General features: G+C 38.0%; 1 protein-coding gene across 2 annotated transcripts; it reads right to left on the bottom strand.

The window, feature by feature from the left end:
• Positions 1-213: 213 nt before the first annotated feature.
• Positions 214-24,633, bottom strand: LOC116504150 (inter-alpha-trypsin inhibitor heavy chain H3-like). 2 transcript variants are annotated; one of them, XM_032211006.1, is made up of 21 exons: positions 24,507-24,633; positions 23,533-23,553; positions 22,660-22,826; positions 22,034-22,138; positions 21,682-21,844; positions 21,366-21,476; positions 17,057-17,182; positions 16,839-16,955; positions 15,350-15,518; positions 15,079-15,204; positions 14,198-14,379; positions 11,784-11,969; positions 11,012-11,151; positions 10,383-10,537; positions 9,236-9,241; positions 8,491-8,547; positions 7,430-7,543; positions 5,580-5,784; positions 1,907-2,079; positions 676-787; positions 214-587 (listed from the first exon to the last, which is right to left on the bottom strand). In XM_032211006.1, exons 1-21 carry the CDS (start codon positions 24,597-24,599, stop codon positions 458-460), a joined length of 2,658 nt encoding a protein of 885 aa, XP_032066897.1. In that variant the 5' UTR covers positions 24,600-24,633; the 3' UTR covers positions 214-457. The 2 variants fall into 2 exon arrangements, with proteins under 2 accessions (XP_032066897.1, XP_032066898.1); XM_032211007.1 differs by lacking the exon at positions 9,236-9,241.
• Positions 24,634-25,670: the final 1,037 nt, after the last annotated feature.

Below are 25,670 nucleotides of genomic sequence, written 5' to 3'. Positions count from 1 at the left end.
CTCCCTCCCTCCCTCTCTCCCTCTCTCCCTCTCTCCCTCCCTCCCTCACACACACACACACACAAACACACACACTTAAAATTTAGGCACAGCCTTATTCAGACATTTTGGAAAGATTTTTATATTAATTTCTGGGTTTTCCATATTTAATGTTTAGTTATGTAAATTTGCTTAGAGACACTGAATAGTGAGTAGAAAATAAATGGGCAAATAAAAAAGTTTTCCAATTTATTGAAATTAAATCTCAGCAGAAGTTATACAAATTGTATTATGAATAAATCAGTTTCAGTTATTTGGATTCACAATTAAATCTCCAGTATTAAAATATTTCTCCATATTTTATCACAAGCACTTACCATAGCATGAATGTTTTTATCATCATCATCATCATCACCGCCACCAGCACCACCACCATCACCATCATCATCCCCACTCTTTTTAATTATTATTTTTTATTTCAAAATATGCTGGGAACAATGTAGTCTGTATGATTGCCATCAATAAGGCCGTCTCCATTGTTGTGAATAAACCAGCAAGGGATATTGGTGCCATGCTGTACATCAGCTATGTAATCCTTCTGCCATCCCCTGCAATATAATATGGAAAGCAATGAGCTTAGGGAATCCACTTCACGCAAGTGTGTCAATGTCAGCTAAAATGCCAGTCTCTCTTTACCTGGTTACTGTCAGCTGTTTATTTTTCACAATCATGGTGGCATCTGGTTTTTCTGGATCCGATCCAGGATGGACCTCAAGTATATCAAAGTCGATTGGGTGGAAAAATTGCCCTTAAAATAAACATGACAGCAACAACAGTAATTATTAAACAGTTGCCAGTCATTTGGGAGCAAAACAGAAACCTGATTAAACAGTTGTCAGTCATTCAAGAGCAAATCATAAGAAGAGCTACTTCTTGCATTCAGCAGTGATAAGTGTGGCTATAAGTTGTGTGTAACTACTTTTAGAGCTACCGTTTTGAGTTCCTAATTCTATTTGTTACTTGTATAGAAAGGTTGTTGCAGTTTTCTGCATCTATATTAAGGAATATTGGGGAGAAAAGCAAAGGAGTTAGCTACGTTATCCCTGTACACCAAGTTGTTTCTTTCAAAGTCCCAAAAAGGGAAGGAATAAATTGGTGATTTCATCTTTCATCTCTATTCTGTAGATTAAAGGATTAAATCTTAGTTAACCAAAACATTAACTTTGAAACTGTCTATGCCAATTGCCTAGAAAATTGTTTCTAGTTAATTTGGGAAGTTCTGTACATTTTTATTTAGAAATAGTTTTTTTTGTTAATAATACATTATCTTTTTCATTATTTTATTAAATTTATTAAATTTTTATGCTCCCCATCTCCTTTATAAGGTAACTCTTTTGTTCCCCCCCCCCCTGTCTTCCAGCTCCCTAGCCCATTTTAGCTTGCTACCCTTTTTCAAGAGACGGTCTCTTCCCCCAACTCTCTGTCCCCATTTCTGTCTTTTACCAATTCTGCCAGTTTATTCTTTTTGATGTTTTCTGATCTTCAATAAATATACAACAGGATGCATTTATTGCTATCTATGTCAGGCAGTGTGCTGTAATCTGGATATAGGAGTTGAATTGAATGGAATTTGTTGGTGTAAACTAAATTGGAGATTACTCAAAATAATAATAAAAAACCCACCCAAACCCACCAACTTTTATACACAATCGATTTTGGCATGTGATACAATCCAGAAATAAATATTGCATACTTAGAAACAAACAAAAGTGAAAAGCAAATATTGCTGTCTTTTTAACCCCGTGCTAACTCAGTCAGGAGTTTAACCTCATGCCATGTCAGAAGAATACATGCCTTATGAAAGAAAAAGCAGTGAAAAAACAAAACCAAAACCAAAAAATTATTTAGAATCACATCTTTGTGTTACCTAGTAAACCATGGGTTTGTTCAGATAATCTGTGACTATCCGCCATGTAAAATCCCAGGAAATCTCGGTGGAGTGGATGTTTCTTCCACACTTGGTGTAGAACAACAACAAACTTTGCTCCATTGTCCATCGAAACCTCTACGCTCCGTTTTCGTTTTATTATTAGTGTCAAACTAAGTTGGAAAACAGAAACCAAGCAGTTAAAAGTGATTATTAGTACGCAAAATGCAGAGATTCAAATTATGGAAATTTCTGGAGAAGGCATCTGTAAGCACATGGCTATTGTTTAAATGAAGCCTAGCATTAAATTCTTCCTACCAACTCTGGCCCTCAAGCTTGTTAAATGATGAAGTTATTCATTCATTCACCAGTGAAGCAGGCTGATGTAGAGCAAAGCAAATTCACCTGAAACAATTGCTGTGATTACATTATGCTTATTACTAGCTCTAGGAATTTGTTCTCAATTTTAGCCAGGATCACTATGTATGTAATACACTACACCAGAGCTGGGCAATTAATTTTCCCAATGGGCCACAGGAGAAACAAAGACTGTTGTGGAGGGTGAAACCAATAGAATTGTGAAGTTGTGTAGGCATGAATGCATGCAGATATGTAAACTGAAAAAAAACCAAACAAACAGTTTCCTTCAAAATACAAGCAATGTACACAGGGCAGACACAGACAGAAGGGCCAGAAGTGGCCAAGGAGTCATAAAGTGCCCAGGTCTGCACTAGACTGAACATAGGACAATTTTATCCTATCCTTCTAACTCTGGTGTCTGCAACCTGTGACTCCGGAGCTCTTTGGGCCTTCTGCTGTGGCTCCCTGTTGCTGATCCCACCACTGGCTGGCCCCTCACCCGGTGATATTCTGGGCAGTTTTAATGATTCTCTGTAGGGCATTTTTGTCCGCTGCAGAGCTGCTCCCATACCATGCAAGAATGCCGTATGTCAGGACACTCTCAATAGTGCTGCGATAGTAGGACAGAAGTAGAGGCTGAGATAGATTTATCTTCCTTAGCATTCTCAGGAAGTACAGTGTCTTCTGCCCCTTCTTCACAAGCATGTTTGAATTCATGGTCCATGAGAGGTCCTCTGAGATATAAATGCCCAGAAATTTAAAACTACCAACCCTCTCCACCTCCTCGCCATTTATGTACAATGGCAAATGTACATCTCTCTTCCTCCTGAAGTCAATTATAAGTTCTTTAGTTTTTTTAGTGTTAAGTGTAAGATTATTTTCTTTAGCCCACAGTGTCAGTCCTTGAACTTCCTTCCTATAAGCAGACTCATTATTCTTGTTAATGAGCCTCACCACTGCGGTGTCATCCGCGCATTTAATAATTGCGTTGGTGTTGTATAATAGGGTACAGTAATGTGTATACAAAGAATAAAGGAAGGGGCTTAGCACACAACCATAGGAGGCTCCTGTACTTCATATCAGAGTAGAAGAATGGTGAGATCCCATCCTTACTGACTGTGGCCTTTGTCAGAAAATCCTTTAACCACAAACAAATCCTCTGATTTATACCCAAATTGAACATTTTAAGAAACAACCTATTGGGTAGAATGGTGTTAAAGGCAGAGCTATAATCCACAAATAGCAACCTTACATATGTTCCCTGTGTCAAATGATTTAATACAGTATGGACAACAAAAGACATAGCATCATCAGTTGATCTATTACTCCTATATCCAAATTGGTATGGGACCAAAGTAGATGGAAGACTAGCATTAATATAGTTCAACACCAGTCTCCGCCTTTAAATACTCACCCAACCTGGTCGTGACCAACACCAGCTTCACTACACGAGGGCTCGCGGGGTGGGAATGGGATCCAAGAGTGGATAACAGAAAGGGAGACACACCCACAGTGCCCAGCCATGCCTTTAAAACTTGCCCAGGGGACTTTTGCCATCCAGAGAAGGACTCTCCTCCTGCCCCCTTCTCCTTTCACAACCACAATGGCCAGAGAGAGACAGAGAGAGAATCAGAGAGGGGGGAGATAGAAGGACGGGGGAGGGAGATATAGAGATACAGAGAAAAAGAGGAGAGAGAGAGAGACATAGAGATACAGAGAGAGATACAAAGAGGGAGAAGATAGAAGGGAAGAGATAGAGAGACAGATAGAGACACAGAGAGAGGGGGGAGAGAGAGACATAGACAGATAGAGAGATATAGAGAGGGGGGAGAAAGAGACAGAGATACAGAGAGAGGGGGAGAGGGAGAGGGGAAGAAAGAGGGAGAGGGAGGAGAGAGAGATACATAGAGTGGGGGAAGATAGAGAGGGGGAGGGGGAAAGAAATACACAGAGAGAGAGATACAGAGAGAGGGGGAGAGAGTTAGAGATACAGAGAGGAGAAATAGGGGTGAGAGAGAGGGGGAGGAGAGATACAGGGGTGGAGGTGAGAGAGAGATGTCAAAAGGGTTTTCTTTTATAACAACTGGTTCTCTGCCCTAATTATTGGCTGGGTAGGCATGGCTAGGGGGGGGTGTCATGTAACTGGGTGTGAGTGAGTGACATCAAGTTGGCCAGGCCCACTCAGGTTTTGTTAGTCCCGGTGTTGTCTATTCTGTGGGAAACGGGTCCAAATGGCTGTGAGTGTTTAAGGTTGGAGATCCCTGTTTCTAACTTCTTTGACTTGCAAACATTGGCCTTTATGGACAATTCTTATAGATAGCAAGTCAGTCCAGATCCAGAAGTTTGCTTCCATACAATTATCTGGATCGGGATAGCTATATATGGTTTTATTTATTTATTTAAACACATTTGTATATCCACCCATCTCACGTCATGACTCTGGGCAGTATACATAGTATATATGTTTTATTATTTCCTGTATTTCCAATGTTATTAAAGGATAGGGAAAAATACTTTTTGCTCACATATACCAAAGCAATTAAGAAAGTGCAAGAAGTATCAAGAGTTCCCCTATTTTTTTCTGAAATATTCATATTAAATTAATTATATAACATTTATCTTAAACAAAGAGCACCTTGAATGTAAGAGATGCACAAGAGAAGATAGGAAAAAGTATAAATGTGCTAGTTAATAAGTGCAATAAAAATTCAGTTTGAAAAATATAAATGTCCATAAAAATCTGTACAATGCCAACTCATCCACCTTGTAGATTAGGTTTATCAACTGTAGCTGAAAACAGTCCCAAAAAATCTGCCAGCCTTTAAAAATACATGTGGACATAGATTTATATGGCACACTTTTGGAAGCTATAGTTTCATAGATACATTACAACCAATGATTTAGTAACTGAAGTCACTGAAAAAGCAACTTATGATACTTACGACAGTCGCAGAATCCCAAGGTCATGTGATCAAAATTCACACATTTGGCAACTGACTCATATTTATGAAGATTGCATTTAATTTTTATAAAAATTTAAAAACCTTATAAAAACCTTATTTTTTTTATCAAGCATGCCTCATATTTGCAAAGGAAGTTACAGCATGTTGCCTTTCTCTGTAGCTGGATTTATTTAAATCTACCTCACTTTATTTATATAAGGACTGGGCAAACTTGTTTTCTTGTGAAGGTAGCCTTCTTTCAGGATTTGTCTGTTGGGGGGAATGCATTGTTAATAGAGTTGACCAAGAAAGTGCGGAAGCTATAAATCACCCATTCACACTTTTATATATTAGGGGTATGAATAGCTCACCCGGGTTCTTGTGAGGTAACTTCATCAAGCCAACTGAATACTCTCCTTTTTACACCATTTTGAAGGATGATATTTTGAGTTGTTATTTCAAGCCTTACATTCCGATTCATAGTTACAATCCCAAGTTTTCCAAAATATGTGTTCTGTGGTCCTACATTGTTGATACTCTTTTTATCTCCAATAAGCTGTCCATTGACGGTCATACCTAAAGCCCAGAAGTGATATTAAGGGGATGGCTTATGTGTAAGTAGCATATTTTTAAAATATGTCTTTTTCTGGTTTCCAAGAGAAGTTGGAACACTTTCCATACTATATATTTTTGTTAAACTGGGATTGATTCCACTTAAAATTTATTTACTTGATTTCTATAGCCACCCAGCTCAGTCAATGACTCTGGGCAGCTCATAATTCAAAAACATACATTGCAATTAAAATCTTAAACCTTTTAAAATAATAAAATCAATAAAACCGTTTAAACAATAAACTACATTAAAACATCTGATTTGAAATACATGCAAAAGTGAGATATCTGGCCTGTTAACAGTATAGCTAGGAGGCAGGGGCCTTAGTGCATGTAGTGCCCCAGACATGGGAAAATAGCCAGGTCTTTAAAGCTTTGTGGAAGACTAACAGAGTTGAGGCCCTTGTAATATCCAAAGGGAAGATGTTCAATAGAGTAGGCGCTATTGCAGAAAAAGCTCATCTTCTAGTCCAACGGCCCCAATCTTTGTGGCTTGGCGGCCCAGCTGGGGGATAGAGGAGATCTGGGCCACGTAGGCCAGTGTACGTTTGCATGCAGCCCTTGTATGAGTGTGGGCCAGCACACATATGCACGAGTGCCCACCATCCTGCTTCTCGCAGAAGTTGTACTGTGTACGCATGCGCATGCTCCAGTCAGCAATTCTAGCAGTCCAATTCCAAATAGCCTATGGCCTGGTAGTTGCCTGAGGCCTAGGAGTTGGGGGCAGTTCTAGTCCACGTGAGCCTACATTTTTTTGCTGACAGCATGCAGATCCTGTTTGGTCAACTTGGATGGATAAAAACTATGGAAGGCAACCCCTCGGGATAAATGAAATGTTTAGTTCTTTCCCTCCTAATCTTAATTAATATTATCCCTGATTATAATATTGTATTTGTACTGAAAAGAAAGCCATTGATCCCATCTTCCACCCCAATTCCCCTTGAAATATTTAGTGGAATGAATTATGCTTCTTAGAATAATTGAATTTTCTAAATTTCTTTTAATTGGGGATAGTTACATATTCATTTCTTCAAAGAATAACAGTTTGGGTTATATATAGAAAAGTAGCTTCTCCAAAGGGCCATGACTATTTATTGATAATTCTAGAATCTAGAAGTAATATAATCTAAAATACACACGTCACATTCTGAAACCTTTTCAATAAAAAAAAATCAACATCTACTGCATTTGGATATGTTTCATGATTTAAAATAGCATCTTTTCTTATAATCTGCAATGATGATCATCTGTTTTAGATTGATGCCCAAAATTCACCACAAATTTCTTGAAGTGAACTCACCTTTTGACATCTTTCACAATACTTTCAAAGTGTTGATATCCAGAGTATAGAAGTTGGCCCGAATAAACACCCATGCTGAACTAACAAAATACACTCAGAAGTAAAGAATATAATATGTCTTGAGATATATTGATGGTGAGTGGATTTATAAAGCCTGGGCATCATAAAGAAGATGATACATGCTATCTGTTTTCTTTATCCAAAGGAAACAGAGTCAGAAATCAAATGGAATTAGATAAACAATGAACTGATCTAGGAGTGCAATATCTTTCTTACTTACAATCACGGTTTCAGAAAAGAAAGGCTCACCTGTTACTGGATCTCTTATCAAATTTAACACTACCCCGGGCTCCTCATTAATATTGAAACAAAGAGCATCTTCTTTCTGTGGTACGGCTATGATGAAGTGTGGGTCTCCATCAACTGCAAAGAGGAAATCACACCAAAATCATGCTTCCATCAGGGGGTCATTTTATTTCTGTGATCTCTTTGTGCACCATTTAAAATGCAACAGAATAACATAAGAATAAAAGTATGGAAAGATACAGAATTTCTATTTCGTATATATCTGTAGTGCCCTTACAGTAGAAAAAACATTCAGAAAGAACATTAATGTAACCTGGGCCTTAGCCTTAATCCAACACTGGAAATTGATGGGAGGAGGTCATTGATTTCATTTTCTTATTATGGAATAATCTCTAGTTGACGATTGAGGGAACTGAGAAAAAAAATAAGGCCTGTAATCTTTCAGAGGCAGCAATAGTTGCACTAGACTTGATCCGTTCCTTGAAGTGCCTCCCATTTTAAGGTACGGCATGAGACGTTCCTGTCCACACCCAACAATTGGATTTTCTGTCTGAAACAGGAAGAACTGAAAGCCTTTTGTTGCCTTTACTTCATGGATTCACTCTCCAAGACCTCAGAAAGATTTAGATTTTCCTTACTTTTTATTCTTATTATTGATATCAATCAGTGTGTGTGTTTGCCTGTGCGCGTGCCCGTGTGTGTCAATGTACAAATGGTGGGTTCTGGATCCCATTTCAACTGGTATGGTTGGAACGGGCCCAGCGGCATCTACATTGACACATGCAGCGCGCATGTGTCTTAGCACCTCCGCAATGCTGCAGCTGCTCAGCAGAGCGTCATGCAGATGCAGTACGCACCATGCATGTGCACGGAAGCACCGAAGATTTAAAAGACCAGTAAAGAGCTCAGGCGGATGAGTGGGCCCCCGGAGCACCGTACCGGAACAGTATCCAGTGCTCCGGGCAGACTCCGGTACACCCATACCGGGACGTACCTCTTGCAACCCACCACTGGTACGTACATACGTATGTTAGATATTTATGAACTGTAAAAAAGAAACTTACCACTAGAATAATAGTAAGGGGTAGATGGAGGTTGATAGCTGGACACTGGTTGCCTTCCTGCATAAAAGAAAAGAAAAAGAAAAAAATTGTTTCCACATGTTGTGATTGTAAGTATAACAGTAAACATTCTTCTCCATTTCAATAATAGCTTTGAAGGCCAGGTTCACATTTGGGGCAGGGAAAGGCAATATTTGGGGTGAATTCAAGGATTACGTAACATTGGAAGGAAGGACAGAGACAATTGGGAAACCAAGTAATGAAATAAAATTGTGCGCTTATCTTGCATGTTGATGGGCTGAAATTTTTTTGTTTTTGTTTTTGTTTGCTTTTCTTGGTGTGAGTATTGCGCTTCTGGAATTGTACCTAACTAAGGTTCGCCCTGCATGTATTTTGTGCCTCAAAATAATGGAATATCACTTCTTTTCACTGTTTGGCAATTACGGTAAGATGCTTTGTCCAAAAGAAAGCAAGTTGAGGACCAATTGTGATCTTAGGAATGGATTATTCCGTGTGATTTACTGATGAATTGGAATTGGAAAGAGAGGGGAGGGAGGGAGGGAGGGCGGGAGGGAGAGAGCTGACCAATAGGATGGGAAGGTGTGAGACCTGAGGTAAACTTATTCAAAACAACATTGACTTATTATTGCTTTATTTGCTTCTCTTCAATTAGGTCTGGAACTCATCATTCAAACTAAATTTTTATAATAAGCTCATAGAACAAAGGCAAAATTACAACTCAGTTTACCTTCAGCTGTTCCCAAAGTTAAGAAAGATGGAGGGAGGGAGGGAGAGAGAGAAAAAAAGAAATATTATTTTTTTTGCTAAACAAGTTTGACTACAAAATATTACAGTTGATTTATCTCAATAAGAATAGACTAGAGGGTGCACACAATGTCAATTACATGTCTCTTGGAAGCTATTTTTATTTTTTCTAAAAACTAATTCAAATAAACAGCTACTTCCTTTTAAAAGGGCTTGACCCAAAATCTTGTCTAAATACTCATATTATAACATATAGTTTATACATAAAATCACTCCCTTTCCCTTCCTCCATTGATTCATGTCATGCAGTTATTTAGCAAAGCAGCAGCATGACGATTTTATTTCCTTTAATTTCATCTGATAGGGATGATACATTTCAGTTTGCAATTCTTTCATTTCAAGATGGGCTTCATGCTACAACTTCCTTTGAGAAGGAAGCGATCAAATGAAAGAACAAGAATGGTGAGGGAGTAGATAAAACTTAGTATAACCCATTGTGGTCCTAAAGCTAGGATGTTCAACCATGGCCACTTTCAGAATATGGACTTCAAATCCCAGAATTACCCAGTCATTAAGGAAGTCCACAGATCTTAAAATTGCCATAGCTGGTGCGACTGGTTTTAATTTATTTTTCTTAATCTAAGCAACAGGTTGGGGAATTCTGGCATTTGAAGTCCACACATTGAGAAACCTTACTGTAGTAAGAGATTGCTAAAAATTTCATTTCTACTGTTTGTTTAATTTTTAAACTGTATTTTTGAAAATATTAAACTTAAAATGTAAAAAATAAGAATAAAAAATAAGAAAAGCCACATTGTGAGATTGTTCTTCTCAAGTTCTTCTCCTTTGGGGAATACATGTAATATCAAAATGTACGTAGAAAAGAGGTGGACCTTGTATTGCCATGCCATGATGCTGCTGACATCAATCAGATCCCCCTTTGGCCTGTGTACAGATGCTGCTGAAAAGCTCATACCACAAAATCCATGCTTTCCTATCCCGATTTAAGGGAAAGCATACTACCTGTTGCTCCAGGATATTCTTGACTAGTTCAACTGTGATTATTTTGAATATTGCCCCCAAAACACTAAAAGCCTGACAGATTAAAGTCCTAATGACAATATCTGTACCTTCTGTGGGTTTGTCAGCAACTGCTTCCTTTTCTTCATTGTCTTCTGGCTTTGTGACAACCATGGATGTTAATGGAGTCACAAACTTATATTTCAGAGACAACTCCAGAGCTTTAGCAGTAATATTTTCCTTTTCATCTCCCTGCGCTAAAGCACTAAAAGCAAGGACATTAGAGAAACGTTTAGAAACTGTTTTAACCATGATAATATTAATTATTCTGCTTCTTCCACCCTGTAATGCGTAAAGATATTTTAAATTGTTCTAAATAATAAAATAAATACTATATGAGCCTCATGAACACTTTGGAAACAAAAGACGTCTCCTGAAAGAGGAAAGAGATAACTGGGACTTAAAACTAAACTTATCAAACTCTAATTGAAGTTAGAAGACCTGCAATAATCATCTTGAATTATCTGAAGCAATTTAACTTGGGCAAAAAGATAAAACCAATTACAGGCAAAAATAATGAATAGCTATTAGTCCATTCCAGGCATCATTGAATGAAATTAATGAAACTAATTTTTACTAAAGTACATTTTTCTTCAAGAAAGGGATGGAAAGTGATTGATTTACCAATTCTCATGGATGTCTCTGGAGTAACCACAAAGTTGAAAAAGTCCAACATTACCGTGCTTCTAGAAGTTGTTGAATTGTGAGATAAGCCCAGAATCTCTCAATATATTCTCCAAATATGTATTGTTGCTCTTCAAAAGCTTTGGTTGTTTCCTCAACATCAGCTTGTTCAGTATAAGTCACCTCATTTAGTGCCTAGACGAAAGAAACGGATTGGATTTATAATTGCACTATAATTTTTCTGCACTACACATTTATATAGGTGTTTATTTATGTACATTGAGCAACAGATGGCTGAACTCAGATATATCAAAAATTTCAGGCAATCTTTAAAGGTCTCAATGAATTACATGGGTTTCTAACACATTACAATTATTAACTGAGAAGATACCTGTACTATCTTGCAAGTAACTTATATTTTGGTTTTATATTTTTACTCTACATAAATTTATTTTTATCTCTTAGTTTGAGCTGTCCAGAGTTTGGTACAAGCTGGGTTGCTATATAATAACTATATAACAATTTTTAATAATCAACAAATAAATATCAATTTTCTTCTCCCTGTCAAATCTAAAATTAAATCTTATACCAGCCTAACCACTCAATGCATCTGATGAAAGAAATATAAATAGAGACCATCACAAAAATCAAATTTTTCAAGATAGCTGTAGTTCTGACTAACATTGATAGAGACAGGTAAACTACCTGATTTTACCTGGAGTATCTACACAATTATGTTTATGGAACTGTGAATATTTTATTTGCGTTGTAGAAACAGGAATCTTGTGGCTATATTTTGAGAATTATTGGATTTCAAAGATACTTACCCCTTGAGCTTTTACTTCTGCTGTGATACTGTTCAGGTCATTGTCTGTAATTCTTCCAGCCACAACTATTTCAGAGCCGTCATAATAATGTTTAAAACTGTTTTGGGTCAAATCTGAGATGGCATTTTCCTTATAGCCTAACTCCACTTCAGTAAGCAAAGGATTGGCTACTTCATCATAAAAACCCTGGAAACAAAATAGATTTTAGGGTTATAATAAACTGTAACATTAAAAGGGTATTTATTCTCAAAATCAAAATATTGGCAATGAGAGGTTGCTTTTTTTAGCCACAGAACTTTTCTGTAATCTGAATCTAGATCAGTGTTTTTCAACCACTGTGCCGCGGCACACTAGTATGCCGTGACATAGTGTAAGGTGTGCCGTGGGAAAAACACCCGCCGGGTGTTTTTGCCTCGGGACATCTCTGTGTCCGCGCACGTGGCAAGAAAACACCGAGCAGCCGTTTCAAACTGCATGCAGTGATTTCTGCCACAGGCTCCCGAAGCTGAGGGGAATAGCTGCTGCTGCCTCCTCCTCCTCCAACAGCACTGCCGGATTTGCCGCCAACGCTGCAGCCGAGGTGAAGCCTCCAAAGCTCCCGCAGGCGCCCCCGTCCATGGCAGTGGCGGCAGTGCCTCCCCCTCTGCTCGGAGCACCTCAGCTGGGCTCTGGGTTACCCCTGCCACTGCCTTCACCTCCGCGGTTTTTCAGAAGCCATGGGGCCTTTTTCTCTGCTCCCCCCTCCCTCCGCCGCCTTCCTACTAACTCCCGCGGCCAAATGGCTCCTCAAAAGCATGCAGAGGAGGAAGGGGGAGGGATAGCATGGGCGCCAGCTCAGGTGCTTTGGAGGCTTCACCTCGGCTGCAGCGCTGGGCAGCAAATATGTTGGTGCTGTTGGAGGAGGAGGAGGAGGAGGAGGAGGAGGAGGCGGCAGCAGCTATTCTAGTGGCGGAGGGGGCTCGTTGGCATCTTCAGCGGCAGCCCTGCCCCCTGTGAAAAAAACCGAAGATAGAGCAGATCCACGCAGATGACGTTGCTGCAACATGACTGGAGGAGGAATTCTGGGAGTTGAAGTCCACAAGGCTTAAAGCTGTCAGGTTTGAAGACCCTTGGGATTTTTTTTTCTAAAGGGTTAGGGGTGAAAAGGTCTTGTAACTTGACAGTTTTAAGACTTGCATGCTTCAATGCCAGAGTTTCTGTGGGAACATTGTCTGTGTCTCGAAAGTTGCTTTCGGGAAAGTTGCTTTCGGGACACAGGGATGCCTCTATTAAGTCCCTGCGGCCCCGCGTTTACTTTAAAAACGCGGGGACCGCCGGGAGGTAGCGCACACAGGGACGTCACTGACGTCCCATGCGTGCGCCCATAGCAACAATCGCGGAGGATTCAAGAGAATTACTTTATATATAGTCAATATAGGCACAGAGTTAAATTTTTTTAACGTTTTCTAATGGTGGTGTGCCTCGTGATTTTTTTCATGAAAAAAGTGTGCCTTTGCACAAAAAAGGTTGAAAAACACTGATCTAGATCACCCTGGAAAAGTACTCTAGAAATCAGAACTCTCATTGAAAGTCTTGAGTCGTTAGAAATTTTGTCCTTTTTTGGCATCTACAATTTTGTATAGATATGGAAAAGGGGGATTCCATGAAATGGAGGATTAACCATGTGAGTTTAGATGTAGCAATAACATTAAACATGTGCAGTATAAAAAGTAGTTTACTGTTCATGTTAATAAAATAGTTTTCAGGTGAGTTTTAATTCTTTTTAATCACAGAATAAGGTGTAATTTTTTCCATTCACAATTTTTACTAATACAAAGGCTTTATGGAGATCTTTTCCTATTTTGCAAAACGATTGATTGCTAGGCAATCACTTCTTTAAAAATAAAAAATCTACTTTCATTCAACATATATATTCCCTGATGTAGGCTCTCATGAGGTACATTTTCCTAATGTGAGCAGCTTTTTCAAGGAAAGAACCAACATATTTAATAGGATACAGATTTAAACAAACTACGTTTTCTAGCTTTTTTTATTTAGCCTCTCACTCTTTATTAATTTTTGCCAGGAAAATATGGTATAATATGGAATGAAAAAGCAATAGCACTTAGATTTATATACTTCTTCACAATACTTTACAGCCCACTCTAAGCGGTTTACAGAGTCAGTATATTTCCCCCAATAATCTGAGTCTTCATTTTACCAACCTAAGAAGGATGGAAGGCTGAGTCAGCCTTGAGTCAATGGGAATTGAACTGTCAAACTGCTGGCAGTCGGCAGTCAGCAGAAATAGCTTTAAATAAATTTTGTCTTCTAATGTCATCTTGCCTAAGAATTGTACTCAGTGTCCTTTCTCTGCCAAAGAAATATTTCATCATGGATATAAATATCAACCTTTCATATGCTTTTTCTTCTACCTGTAATTGCAAGGCTGCATCTGAGTCTTCATAGATCCGGCGAGCCACACCATTGTTTTCTGTTGCTATTCTCTCTAAAAATCCATAGTCGACATCATAACCAAACCCAAGATTGTATATAGGATGTTTTCCTTTAGTTGCATTCTTAGCATTTTCTTGAATTTCTCTGGGATTTGATACACCTGTACAGAAAGGATCACAAAGCACAGTTAAATAGTACAATGATCTGAAACACGTTTATGGGCAGAGCAAATCTGTAACTTTAATGCAAGGCTCTACAACTTCCTACCTTTCAGCTTCAAACTCTCTTCCTAATGGGTTGGAAGAGAGTGAATAATGTTGTAATCTAATTAATTTTTCCTACCCCATTGTCTTTTCCAGGGGAAAAACTGTTGCTGTTGTTTATTAGATGTATTGAATGATATCCCCCCTTTCGCGCCCCATTTCAAAATACTCTGAAACTGGTGATAGACAATCAATCAGCAGCAGCTTCAGAAGTTTAGCAGTAATTGGGAACATTTCTGGGAGCTTTTCCCAGGACTCCTGTAATGCCTCTCACAATGAATATTAATTTTCAGCCTTTTGAGGTAGGAAGGGAGGTGCCAAATAGCAAACAGACAAATTCTTCATAGATACTAGAGGTAGATGTATTTCTGCTGAAAGAAACCTCTTGGAGGTCCATTATTCTAAATTACCAGTAATTGCCTCCCACATCTTAGAAAGCTGATAAAAAGGTTTGGATACTCTTGTGAGATGTAAGAACACAAAACATCTTCTTTCTAATCCTCTGTAACAACACGAAGGTATAAAAATGACATGATCACCAGAGGTTGTGGTATATAGAATGGAGAAGATTATGTGAAAACAAGGAGACTACTTACCTACATTGGCCTCCCCATCAGATAACGTGATAACTAAAGAGGCACTTCTTTCAGGTACAGATTTTGTTTCATGAGCTTTATTCAGCACTTCAATGCCAGTCAGTAAACCATCATTAAAATTTGTTCCTACAATGTGAAAGCAGGGTTTCAATATTTTTAGCATTGGAAAATGGAGATTCAAATATTTTCCATGGAGTTTTTTTTAATATACCCATTTTTTTTAACCTTATTCTAATGTAGCAATTTAACTTTAACATTTTTTTCTACTTACCTCCCCATGCATTTATTTGGCTAATAAATTCCTTTGATTGATTCACATTCTCCGGAGTAGCTTGAATTAAGTGATCTTTCCATTTTGAAACTGAACTTTCAAACAGGATGATATTGAAGTGATCTTCTTCCTTTAAATCTTCCACTATTTTTGTCAAGGCATTCTTTGCCTAGAATTATTTTAAATAAGCTATTTGAGGAAACTCTCAACTTTCAACAAAGGACTTCTGCTCCATAATCCAATCTGGCTATTAGTTATATAAGTTATATAAGGCTATAAGTTAAGTTGTTATATGGTAGAAGCTATTGGCTCCTAAGTCCAGATCAGAGGTGGGTTCCTGCTGGTTTGGACCGGTTTGGACGAGTAGGTAGTAACGTGGCCTGCCACGCTCCCCAAACAAGTTCTCCCTCTCCTTCCAACCCACACCTTTTCCAGCTGTTTCAGAGCGGATTTCAACTCTGCTCTTGCCTGTCATCATGAAAAGAAAAAAAATGTAAAAGGAAAAAGGCAGGAGCTGAGGTCAGGCTGAGCTGGTTGCTGCCAGAGTCACTCTGGATGACTCTGCTTAACTGTTTAAAAAAGCCTCTTAAAAGTTCCCTCTACAGGAGAAGGCAGGAGAAGGATGGGCCTCACCTACGTCAGGAATTTTAGGCTTTTAACCCTTGCTTAACTCTGCTCGAGTGATCATAAAACGCCTAAAGTCAGACTAGATGAGGTACGTCGTTCTCCTGCCTCCTCCTGTAGAGGACGCTTTTTAGAGACTTTTTTAAACAGTTAAGCAGAGTCCTCCATGGTGACTCTGGCAGCAACTTTTTCCTTTTAAATTTTTTTTCTTTTCATGATGACAATGGTGAGACTCTGCCTCCCCTGATTGCACGTCCCTGGCCATCTTGTTTTTTGCTTCTGTGCATGTGCAGAGGCTTTTTTTAGTACTGTGCATCTGTGCGTAGTGCGCATCAAGCATGCAACTTTGAAGCTAAGTAAACATGTGGCCTAAATTAGCAATCCCCAACCTTTCTGGCTTGGTGGCACGGCGGGAGTGGTGGGAGTGTGGGAAAACATGATGGTTTTGTGTGAGTGGCAGGTGCATACACATGAGCAAACATAAGCGCCTGCCACTCACGCAAATGGAGCTTCAAGCACAAGACAAGTGCCTGCCATTCATGTGAATAGAGCTGCATGCACATGCGTGCACTTGCCCGCCACTTGTGCAGCCCAGTTCCAAACAGGCCATGGCCCAGGTTTTGGAGGACCCTGGCCTAAATCAACACTTATGAAAGAAGGCTTAGCTGAAAGTTAAGGTTGAAGAGATACATTTCAATTACATTACTAAATACTTTCAAGTTTACTATGGTACATATTTTACTATATATGTAAATCTTGCAAGGCAGAAATAACTTGGAGTAAAAGATCGTAGGACCTAATTTTATCTGCTGTACAATTTACCATCCTTTTAGCAATATTACAAGAATTTGTGTTGTTTACTTACTTGCCGAATTTTACCTCCAGACATGGAACCACTGACATCGATTACAAAGGCAACATTCTTAGGTAAACGTTCAAGGATTTTTGGTGCAAAAAAGTGTACAAAGTATCCATTTACTACCTAAAAACATTGATAAAAATATTAGTCATTTGTGGTAGTGTTTTGTTTGGATTTGTTTTTGTGCTGTTATATTAGTTCAAGTGTCAAACAACTAAAGTTACCTGTAAATTATTAGGAGAATCTCTGTTCACATCATACTTGATGACAAAATCTCCTTGTAGCAGAGTAGTTGTACAATTGTCACAGGTCCGTTGTTGTTCAATAGTAGGACTGAATGATACATGGCCCTTAAAAAAGAAGAATTCTCCATCTTAGATTTCAGCAAATGAGGAAAACATATTCTGTAGAAGTTTTGCTTTCATTTAGAGATCCAGGATAATATCCCATAATATTTCTCAGTTCATCTTCTGCAATTTACATTCAAAGATTACTTCCAAACAAGCATTATTAATTTAGAGGCCTATCTTGTCCTTTGTTCACTCTTTACAACTGTGAACTAGAGGCCTGCAACATTTACAATAAGCTTGTAAGTAATGCATAAATATACTTATTACAATAACTAAAATCTTCAATGCTTGAAGTAATAAACAGCTTATAACTAGCAGCTATTAATTCCTTTATTATACATGTAAAATTTCTAAGGAAGGGAGCTTTGCAAGTTTTTACTGTATATTTTAGACTATAAGATGGTCCAGACTATAAGACATACATTAGCTTTAGAGGAGAAAAACAAGGAAAAAAATCTGTCTCTTCCTCTGCTATCTGTTTGCTGTGGCCCATTTGTGGCAGCCCATTCACCGCAACCATGACCCCATTTGCCGTGGCCCATTAGCTGCCACCACAACCCATTCGCCATGTTCCATTGGCCACCACTACGACCTGTTCGCCATGGCTCGTTCGAGGCCACTGAAACCCATTTGCCATCACCACGGCTCGTTCGTTGCCACATGTTCATCACCAATCGCTGCAAATGGGTGGAGATAGGTGGCAATAAGTGGTGGCAGCAAAATCCCCGCCACCTAGGATGGCTTACTGGCGCTGCACCAACCCCCCCTTCCCCTGCCACAATATTCGCTCTACAAGATACAGAGACATTTTCACTGACTTGCGGGGGGGGGGGAATGAGTCTTATAGTCCAAAAAATATGGTATTTAGAATGGGATGAGCCAGGAGTTTATTTCAAAATTCAGCTGTGGTATAATTTGAACTATTAAATATTGCAAGATCCAACATTGCATGTAAGAGCCTTTCTACATCTGTAAGAACAAGGAATGCAAGAAAAACTAGCAGTGAAAAATTGCATTTTTATCTCCTTTTCTTGTCTAAGAAGACTTATTCTGCATATCTTACTCTGCATTGCTTCTTACTGATTACACTTATAAAGTCAGGATTCTTTTCTTTCTTTCTTTCTTTCTTTCTTTCTTTCTTTCTTTCTTTCTTTCTTTTTTTCTTTCTTTCTTCATATTTGCATGATGATATTTATTACTTTTATCTCCTCCTTCTTCACTGATTTTATTCATTTATTTTTTTCCATAAGGCTGGATACACCATACCAGTTCTACGCTTAGGCATTGTTTATGTTCTGCAATAAAGAGTCTATTGGGTTTTTGTTCATACTAACTTCCAGCTTTCTTTCTAGAAAACCAAGTCAAAAGGAGGAGGGCTTTGACTGTCTGATTGTTGCCCATCATTTTGAAGCCACTAACTTCATCACTTCATATGATCCTGCACTATGTACTGCTTATCCCCTCCCCTCTCCCAACAGTCTTGTATTACCCAAGAATAATTTATATTCAGGAACAAAGGAGTTTGTCAGTCTGCAAAGAGAGGCAGAAAGGCCATGGGCAATCCAGCAAGGAGATCTGGCTCTATAGAACTGCTAAATTACTGGAACTATAGAAAACTCTTCTTTCTAATAAAAAATACTACTGTTGTGCTTCACATTCTGTAAGAACAAAGGCCAACGGAAATGGGAAGAAGCAAGAAAACAGTCATGGGTCACCTTTCCATAATAGCAAGTGATCCCATACTAGATTATACTGAAAAAAGAACATATGTGGAATAGACTTTAGCACTGCAGCTTGGTTTCTCAAAGGTCTATGATGCTGCAGTAAACAATGTAACTACATTAGCTAATACAACCAATGACGTAAACTTCCAAATGCATTATCTGTTGATAGGAATTCTTTTCAGGAACGTGGAAAGTTAAAATATAGGGGAAAGTTCTCATTAGCTAATGTCCATCACTTTTCCAACATATTGACTTACCGGTACCTTGTTAAAGTAAAAAGAACATAGTTTGCAAGAGTGAGTAATGTATCTGGAAGAAAGCCTAAGACACTGCATACTTAACAGTGGGAGTAAAAACACAGGGAAGGAAGTTGAGAAGTAGTTGAGAGGACAGAGGATAAAACATGAAAAAATAGTTCCCAATATCCTATAACAAAACGATGTGGCAGAGAAGAAAACCAGAATCTAACGCAAATGAACAGAAGCATGATTCTCTATGCTGTACTAACCAAATAATATTGGGAAGAATTAATAATGTTTGCAACTTCCAGTACAATAACACCCATAAAAGACAAAGATGAATTTTGGCACAGGTAGTCCTCAACTTATGATCATAATTAAGCCCAACATTTATGTTGTTGAGTGAGACATTTGTTAACCCAGTTTTGTCTCATTTTATGTCCTTTCTTGCCATAGTTGTTAAGTGAATCACTGCAGTTGCTAAATTAGTAACCTGGGGGTTAAGTAAATCTGGCTTCCCCATGGACTTTTCTTGTTAGAAGGTCACAGGGACACAGAAATGGTCATAAATATGAACCCGTTGCAAAGCATCTAAATTTTGATCCAATGAACATGGGGATGCTGCAAAGGTCATAACTGTGAAAAACAGTCTACGTCACTTTTTTCAGTGTTGTTGTAACTTTGAACGGTCACTAAATGAACTGTTGTAGATCGAGGAATGCTAGTGTAAGACCAAACTAATATGAAGCACTGTAACCCAAGACGTATGGATATATTTAATACCTCATGAAACTATCCTCTTCACTTCTGCAATGCAATGCTCTATGCTTAAGATATGAAGATATTAAATTGACAGAAGAGATACATAATTCCCTGCATTCTATTAGAATATAAAGGAAGGCATATTTTGAGGATGACAAGGAGTTATTCAAAATAATTGAATATTGAGATTTAAGTATATGTGACAAGAGGAGAAGCAATAGTGCAGCTTTCAAAGCAAGAAGAAATTATTGAACCTTTGTAACAAAGAAGAAATGGAAGTGATGCTATAAGCAGAAACAAAGGCCACTAGAGACCCTCCCAACCATAGATAAGATAATCAACTCAACAAAGCAACGCCTTCTAAACGATTTCTCTTCTAGCCAGAGAGGAAGATATACTAGATTCTCCCAAAAGCAGCCACACTGGAGGGAGGACAAATAGCTACATGCTGGAAGAAAAGATATTGAATTTTTTTTACAAGAAAACACAGGTCTATTTCTACAAAATGAGATGGGTTGCCAAGAGATACTTCCCAAAACATGGCAAAGATTATAATCAAATCTTTGTACCAGCAGTGAAACACACTTTCATAATAATATTCTTCACTAGTTTAATTTAACTTATTAACTCTCTCAATCTCAAAGAACTCAAAGCAGCTTCAAGAGGAATGCTACCTACCTATATGTAAAGACCATTTTCCTATATGAACGAAGGCATATATATATATATGTAAAGGCCACTATGATATCAAATAACTTGAAAAAGAAAGACTTGTCCAAGTTACAGAAGAGTGTCCATGGATTCAAACATGGAACTTGATCCTTGTCTATACACCAGATGCAAGAACAAGAAAAGGCATTGGTTTTGTTGTTTCTCTATACAAACATTTTTATGGGGCTTAGTTATGCATTAAAATATTGCCACATAAATATTGTCTATCATGTTTGAGAACTACTTTGACTTTTGTGAAGTATTCTCAAATAATTCTGCGTCTGTATCTTTGATTGTGGTTGCCCTATGCCATGTCTCATTTAGAGCTCTGACTGGGACAAAATAACCTGTCAGCGGTGTTCCATGAAGCAAATAAATTACTTTAAGAAATATAATCAACGTGTCATTCTTTCTTTTCTTTATTTCTGGTTAGTGTGATAAGGCATGTCACCATTGTAATTTTTGCTTCTTGCTTGTGAATCTTCTATACCAACTTGCAACCAGGGGCTTCTTCTGTACTTACTGTAGGGGAAATCTCCAGGCAACATCATGACCAAGATCATGGCATACTTTCAACTCTTTGTAGTTAATCCTCAATTAACAATGGTAATTGCGACTGGGCCTCCCATTGCTACACAACACATTTAGCAACAAAAATCCTGGTAGTCCCCATTGCCATCCCGCAGGTCATTAGGCAAGAATTACCTATGTATGAATCACCCTTCAAGATTCTATTACCAGACATACCTTTTTTCCTGAAAAAGACTTTTTCACAACTGGTAGCAGTTCGTTGCTGAGGAATGTCCCTTCAACTTCAAGTTCACTGATGCCTTGAGGCTCAAAGATGTTTGCTTCAATCTGTAACATTGATTAAAAATTATGTTGACATTAGCAAGTGAGAAAAAAATCAGAGAGACCAGTAATATAAACTGTAAACAAAGCATTAAAAAAGAATTAAATTCATAGTTGTTTATACATTTGTTTCTAAATTAATAGTTCTGAGCATCATTCACAAATTTCCAAAAACTACTACAAGATAAAGTGACAATACATATGATCGTACCTCAAATTTATTGACAAGCTGCTTTGGATTTACTTTGATAAACACCTCGTATTTTCCAAACTTTCGCTTCAAGAGTTCTTCATAAGTCAATTGAAAAGTAACTTTGCTGGATGATGCAATGTTGACCGAAACACTGAATTTCTCTGTTTTTCTTCCAGCAGCCCTTCACATGTTAAACATAGTAAGATTCATGAAATTCAAGCAATGATCACATTTGCTCATTCACATATAGCCCACCATTTAATACTTTTGTTTGCACTTTGTTCATTTATTTAGCATCTGTTTATTGAATAAATACTTAGGACAAGAAATGAAATAAGGAAACAGATTCTGTTTGGCCTCACATACTTACTTCACAAGCCCGGCTGTCTGGCCCCTTGAAACTGCTTGTTGATACTGCTTTTGGGCAGCTTCTTTTTCCTTTATGATTCCAGGATAAGTAACACCATCAACTGTCCTATTGAAGAATACGTCAGATGTCTGAATATGTGTGCAGACAAGTTATTGGGTTCCCCCCGCCTTTCAGTTCATCAAGTAAAGGAGATATTTGAGTGGTATAACAAAGAGACTGGAAAGAATGCTGCCTCTATAGGACTGAAAACTGAAGGAAGAAAGATGAAGGAAGACCTTTTCTGGTTATTGCAGAGCAGATTGGTAACAATTTTTATTCACAGGACAAGTCTATTTCAGAGGAGCTTATGCAACAAGAGGCCATATTTTGAATGATCATTAAAAAGAATTAAGGTAAAAATAATGTTGTGATGAATTCAGTTATCTAGACTGGTAAGAATGGAGAGGTTATGAGGGAGGCCTTAGTTTTACATTTCCTATTTTGAACACATAATTGGATCAGGTGGCTACAATGTCCTCTATGACCCTGTGATTCATGGTAGTTATTCTGTTAACAGTATCTGAGTGGCTTAATTATCACTAGATTGATCTCCAAAGCATAGAGAAAAAAGAAAACGATGTACATACAATGTAAAGTTTGTAATAAAGGCTGTTTTGGGAAGCTCCACATCAAACTGAGCTTCCTTGGACACATTGGCACGATTCACAGCTCGACTAGTGATGACGTTACGGGAAAACCTGGAAGTAACACTGCAGTCAATTTTCACCCAGTAGATTTCTATGGCATGGGTGTGCTAGAGAATTAAAAAGTCACATGGTTATACAGAAATGTGCTGCTAATATATTATCTTCATTTTGAACACTTTTGTTTGACATAGCTCAAAGATCTTTCTATGTTTCCTATTACATATGTAGTATTTACTTTAATTCTAATTATATTTGATTAATGTTTTCTTTATGTGCACAATGTTAATTAAATTGCAACTGACCCCAATAATTTTCTTGTTCCATTCCTGTTATTTTTTTAAATGAAATCCAAAGGCTACATCTAGAAAACTATATATTGGGGGAAACTGTGGGTAAGATTTTTCATCTCTAATCCTCACAAAGTCTTGTATTGTGTTTTCAAGAATTGAATTGTTACAGGAAAGGAAAATAGGATTTACTTTATTTCCGTGAGGGAACACAAACAGATATTTGTTACCCCCTGAATCCACCTGAATGAGGTAGTCTCCTTCATAAAAGTGTGTGATGAGGCCTTTGCCCACTTGCACATGATGGGTACTTTGCAAGAGTGAATGAAATATGCCGTTTGCTCAGAAATAAACATTCCTGAACACAAGAGGACTGATTTTTGAAGAAATAAACACAACTTTGGAGCTGAGTAAATGATTTCTTTAAGCCCAGCAATGCTGATACATATTACTTAGAGAAAATATTTGTATTTCGTATGTGTCATCTAAACTTAATGATCAGCATTCAAAATGAAAGGTTACTTACCACATCAGTGGCACTTCTCTTCTACAAATAAAGAGTGAAAAAAAGGATTAATTATTGCCAAACAACAGATGCTGTATCCTCCCAAATGTGCTGCATAGTAGTTGTATGTTATTCCACATTTCTCTTGATTTTAAGTGAGAGCGACACAATAAATGAGAGCTTCCATAGAATGAAGTCTGAATAATCAGCATACATGACCTTGGCTGGGTTGGTAAACCCCCACTAGCTTACCAACCTGTCTCATTTGGAAATATTGATTACATAAACAGAAAATAATGAACATCTGGAAAATATATCATAAATTACCATACTTAATAAGATAAATGCCTAATAGAGTTTTTCACAGTATAACTTTATCTAAGTTAGGTATAAACACAGGTGTGGTGGATAGCTCTCTCATATATGGTATGCAAGCATCCATTTCAAACACTTCACAATCACACATACCTAGATGCAAGTACTACTTGCTTTATCTGATTTATTCTTTCTTAATTCAGTGTCTTCCCCAAAAAAATTGCTGAAGTGCACAAAAACAATGTCCAGCATATAGATCCAAAGAAGGCCAATTAAGTCTGGGTCCAACACAACCCCCCTCAGGATATGTCTCAGCAGCTCATCAAAGAAGTCATAGGACTTGCTAACAGGCACAGTAAGGGACCATAGCTCCTTACTGGTTTCAAATCAAATCTTTGCTATGGTCATAGACCAGCATGACTTTCCCTGCTTCATATCCAAATGCAGCACATCTGAGCCAGGCAACTCAAGGCATGAGATTTCATAGGCAATCAGTTAACATGAACTTTAGAATTTCAGTCAAATTAAGCGTACTGGTAAGTAAAGATATCCTGAATCAGGCAGGAAGAAGGCTGAAGAAGTCTTGAAAGGTTGAGACAGTAGATTTGCGATTGCTGTCCAAAGCTTTAAAAAAAATTCTGAGGAAAAAAAGAAGCAACTTTATATATTTAGCTACATACCTCAATGTTTCTGAGTGGGTGTATCAAAATATCTGAAGTTACAAGAGCAGGAATAAGGGCCAGTAAAATGTAACGTGGGATACTCTTCCCCATGTTGGAAGAAAAAGAAAAACGTCGATTTGGAAGGGACTTTATTTGTAGTGAACTTTGTAAGTAGTCAAAGAGTAACACTGAAGTAACTATGGCAAATATTTATCTTTGGAAAATGGTTGATGAAATTTATACATAAAAGTTAGAGTCCAAGGCCAGAAAAGCACATTTTAGCCTCTCATCTATCAAGCCCAGGTTTACCTGCTTTGCCCTATGTAGAACACCTTTAAAATTAAATCTCAAATTAAACTTCACATCTGTTTCACCAATCGGGTCAGAAATTTTGAGATTTCTTGAACTACCACTTTGATCACCTGGATACATTTCCCACTGGAGACTTCTATTTCGATTACAGTCATTATGTTTTTATGCATTTAAATTAAGACTGGTGTCTCTCCAACCTTTCTGCCTGGTGATTATTTGGAATTGTGAGTGCAGTATGTCTGAGCACTATGGCTGCCTAGTGAACTGACAGGGATTGCTGGTCAGCAAACAAACATTGTCAGATGCTATCCAGAGACATACTTTTGCATTGAAGACTCTGGAAACAGGATGCAGTGGCACCACCACAACAGCCGTGGTGGTACAGTGGTTGGAATGCAGTATTGCAGACTACTTCTGCTGACTGCAATTCAGCAGTTCAATTCTAACTGCCTCAAGGTTGACTCAGCCTTCAGGCCTTCTGCAGTCAGTTAAATGAAGACCCAGATTGTTGGGGGCAATATGCTGAATGTAGATCACTTAGAGAGGACTGTAAAAGCACTATGAAGCGATACAGAAGTCTAAGTGCAATTGCTAAGTGCAGACCTTATACAGACTGGCAGTTCAGAGATGTTCTTGGAACCTTTATTGGTCTTTAGAGATAATATGTCTGTTTTGGGTGAGAAATGCCTTTGGCTAAAATACAGTATTAACAGAACCCTTTCCTTGAATGGAGATTTAACAGTGTATTAATGGTCCAAGAGTCACATTTATTTTAAGGTGTTGTATTTTCTACTTGTAAAGGATTATGTGCTTTCCTTGAAAAATGAAAAAAAAATGGTTGGTGGAAAATGCTACAGTTAAGAGTTCTGT

The sequence above is a fragment of the Thamnophis elegans genome, chromosome 2 (genome assembly GCF_009769535.1).
Source record: "Thamnophis elegans isolate rThaEle1 chromosome 2, rThaEle1.pri, whole genome shotgun sequence".
NCBI lineage: Eukaryota > Metazoa > Chordata > Lepidosauria > Squamata > Colubridae > Thamnophis > Thamnophis elegans.
The sequence above is the reverse complement of the archived record's forward strand: the minus strand, read 5'-3'. Positions and strand labels throughout refer to the sequence as shown.

Excerpts from the sequence above, each read along its gene's own strand:
- LOC116504150 (XM_032211006.1), bottom strand. The coding sequence starts at position 24,599 with ATGGGGAAGAGTATCCCACGTTACATTTTACTGGCCCTTATTCCTGCT. Across the intron at positions 21,845-22,033 it reads CAGACAGCCGGGCTTGTGAA|GGCTGCTGGAAGAAAAACAG; the intron begins GTAAGTATGTGA and ends TAACATGTGAAG. Across the intron at positions 15,519-16,838 it reads CTGGAGGTAAAATTCGGCAA|GCAAAGAATGCCTTGACAAA; the intron begins GTAAGTAAACAA and ends AAATAATTCTAG.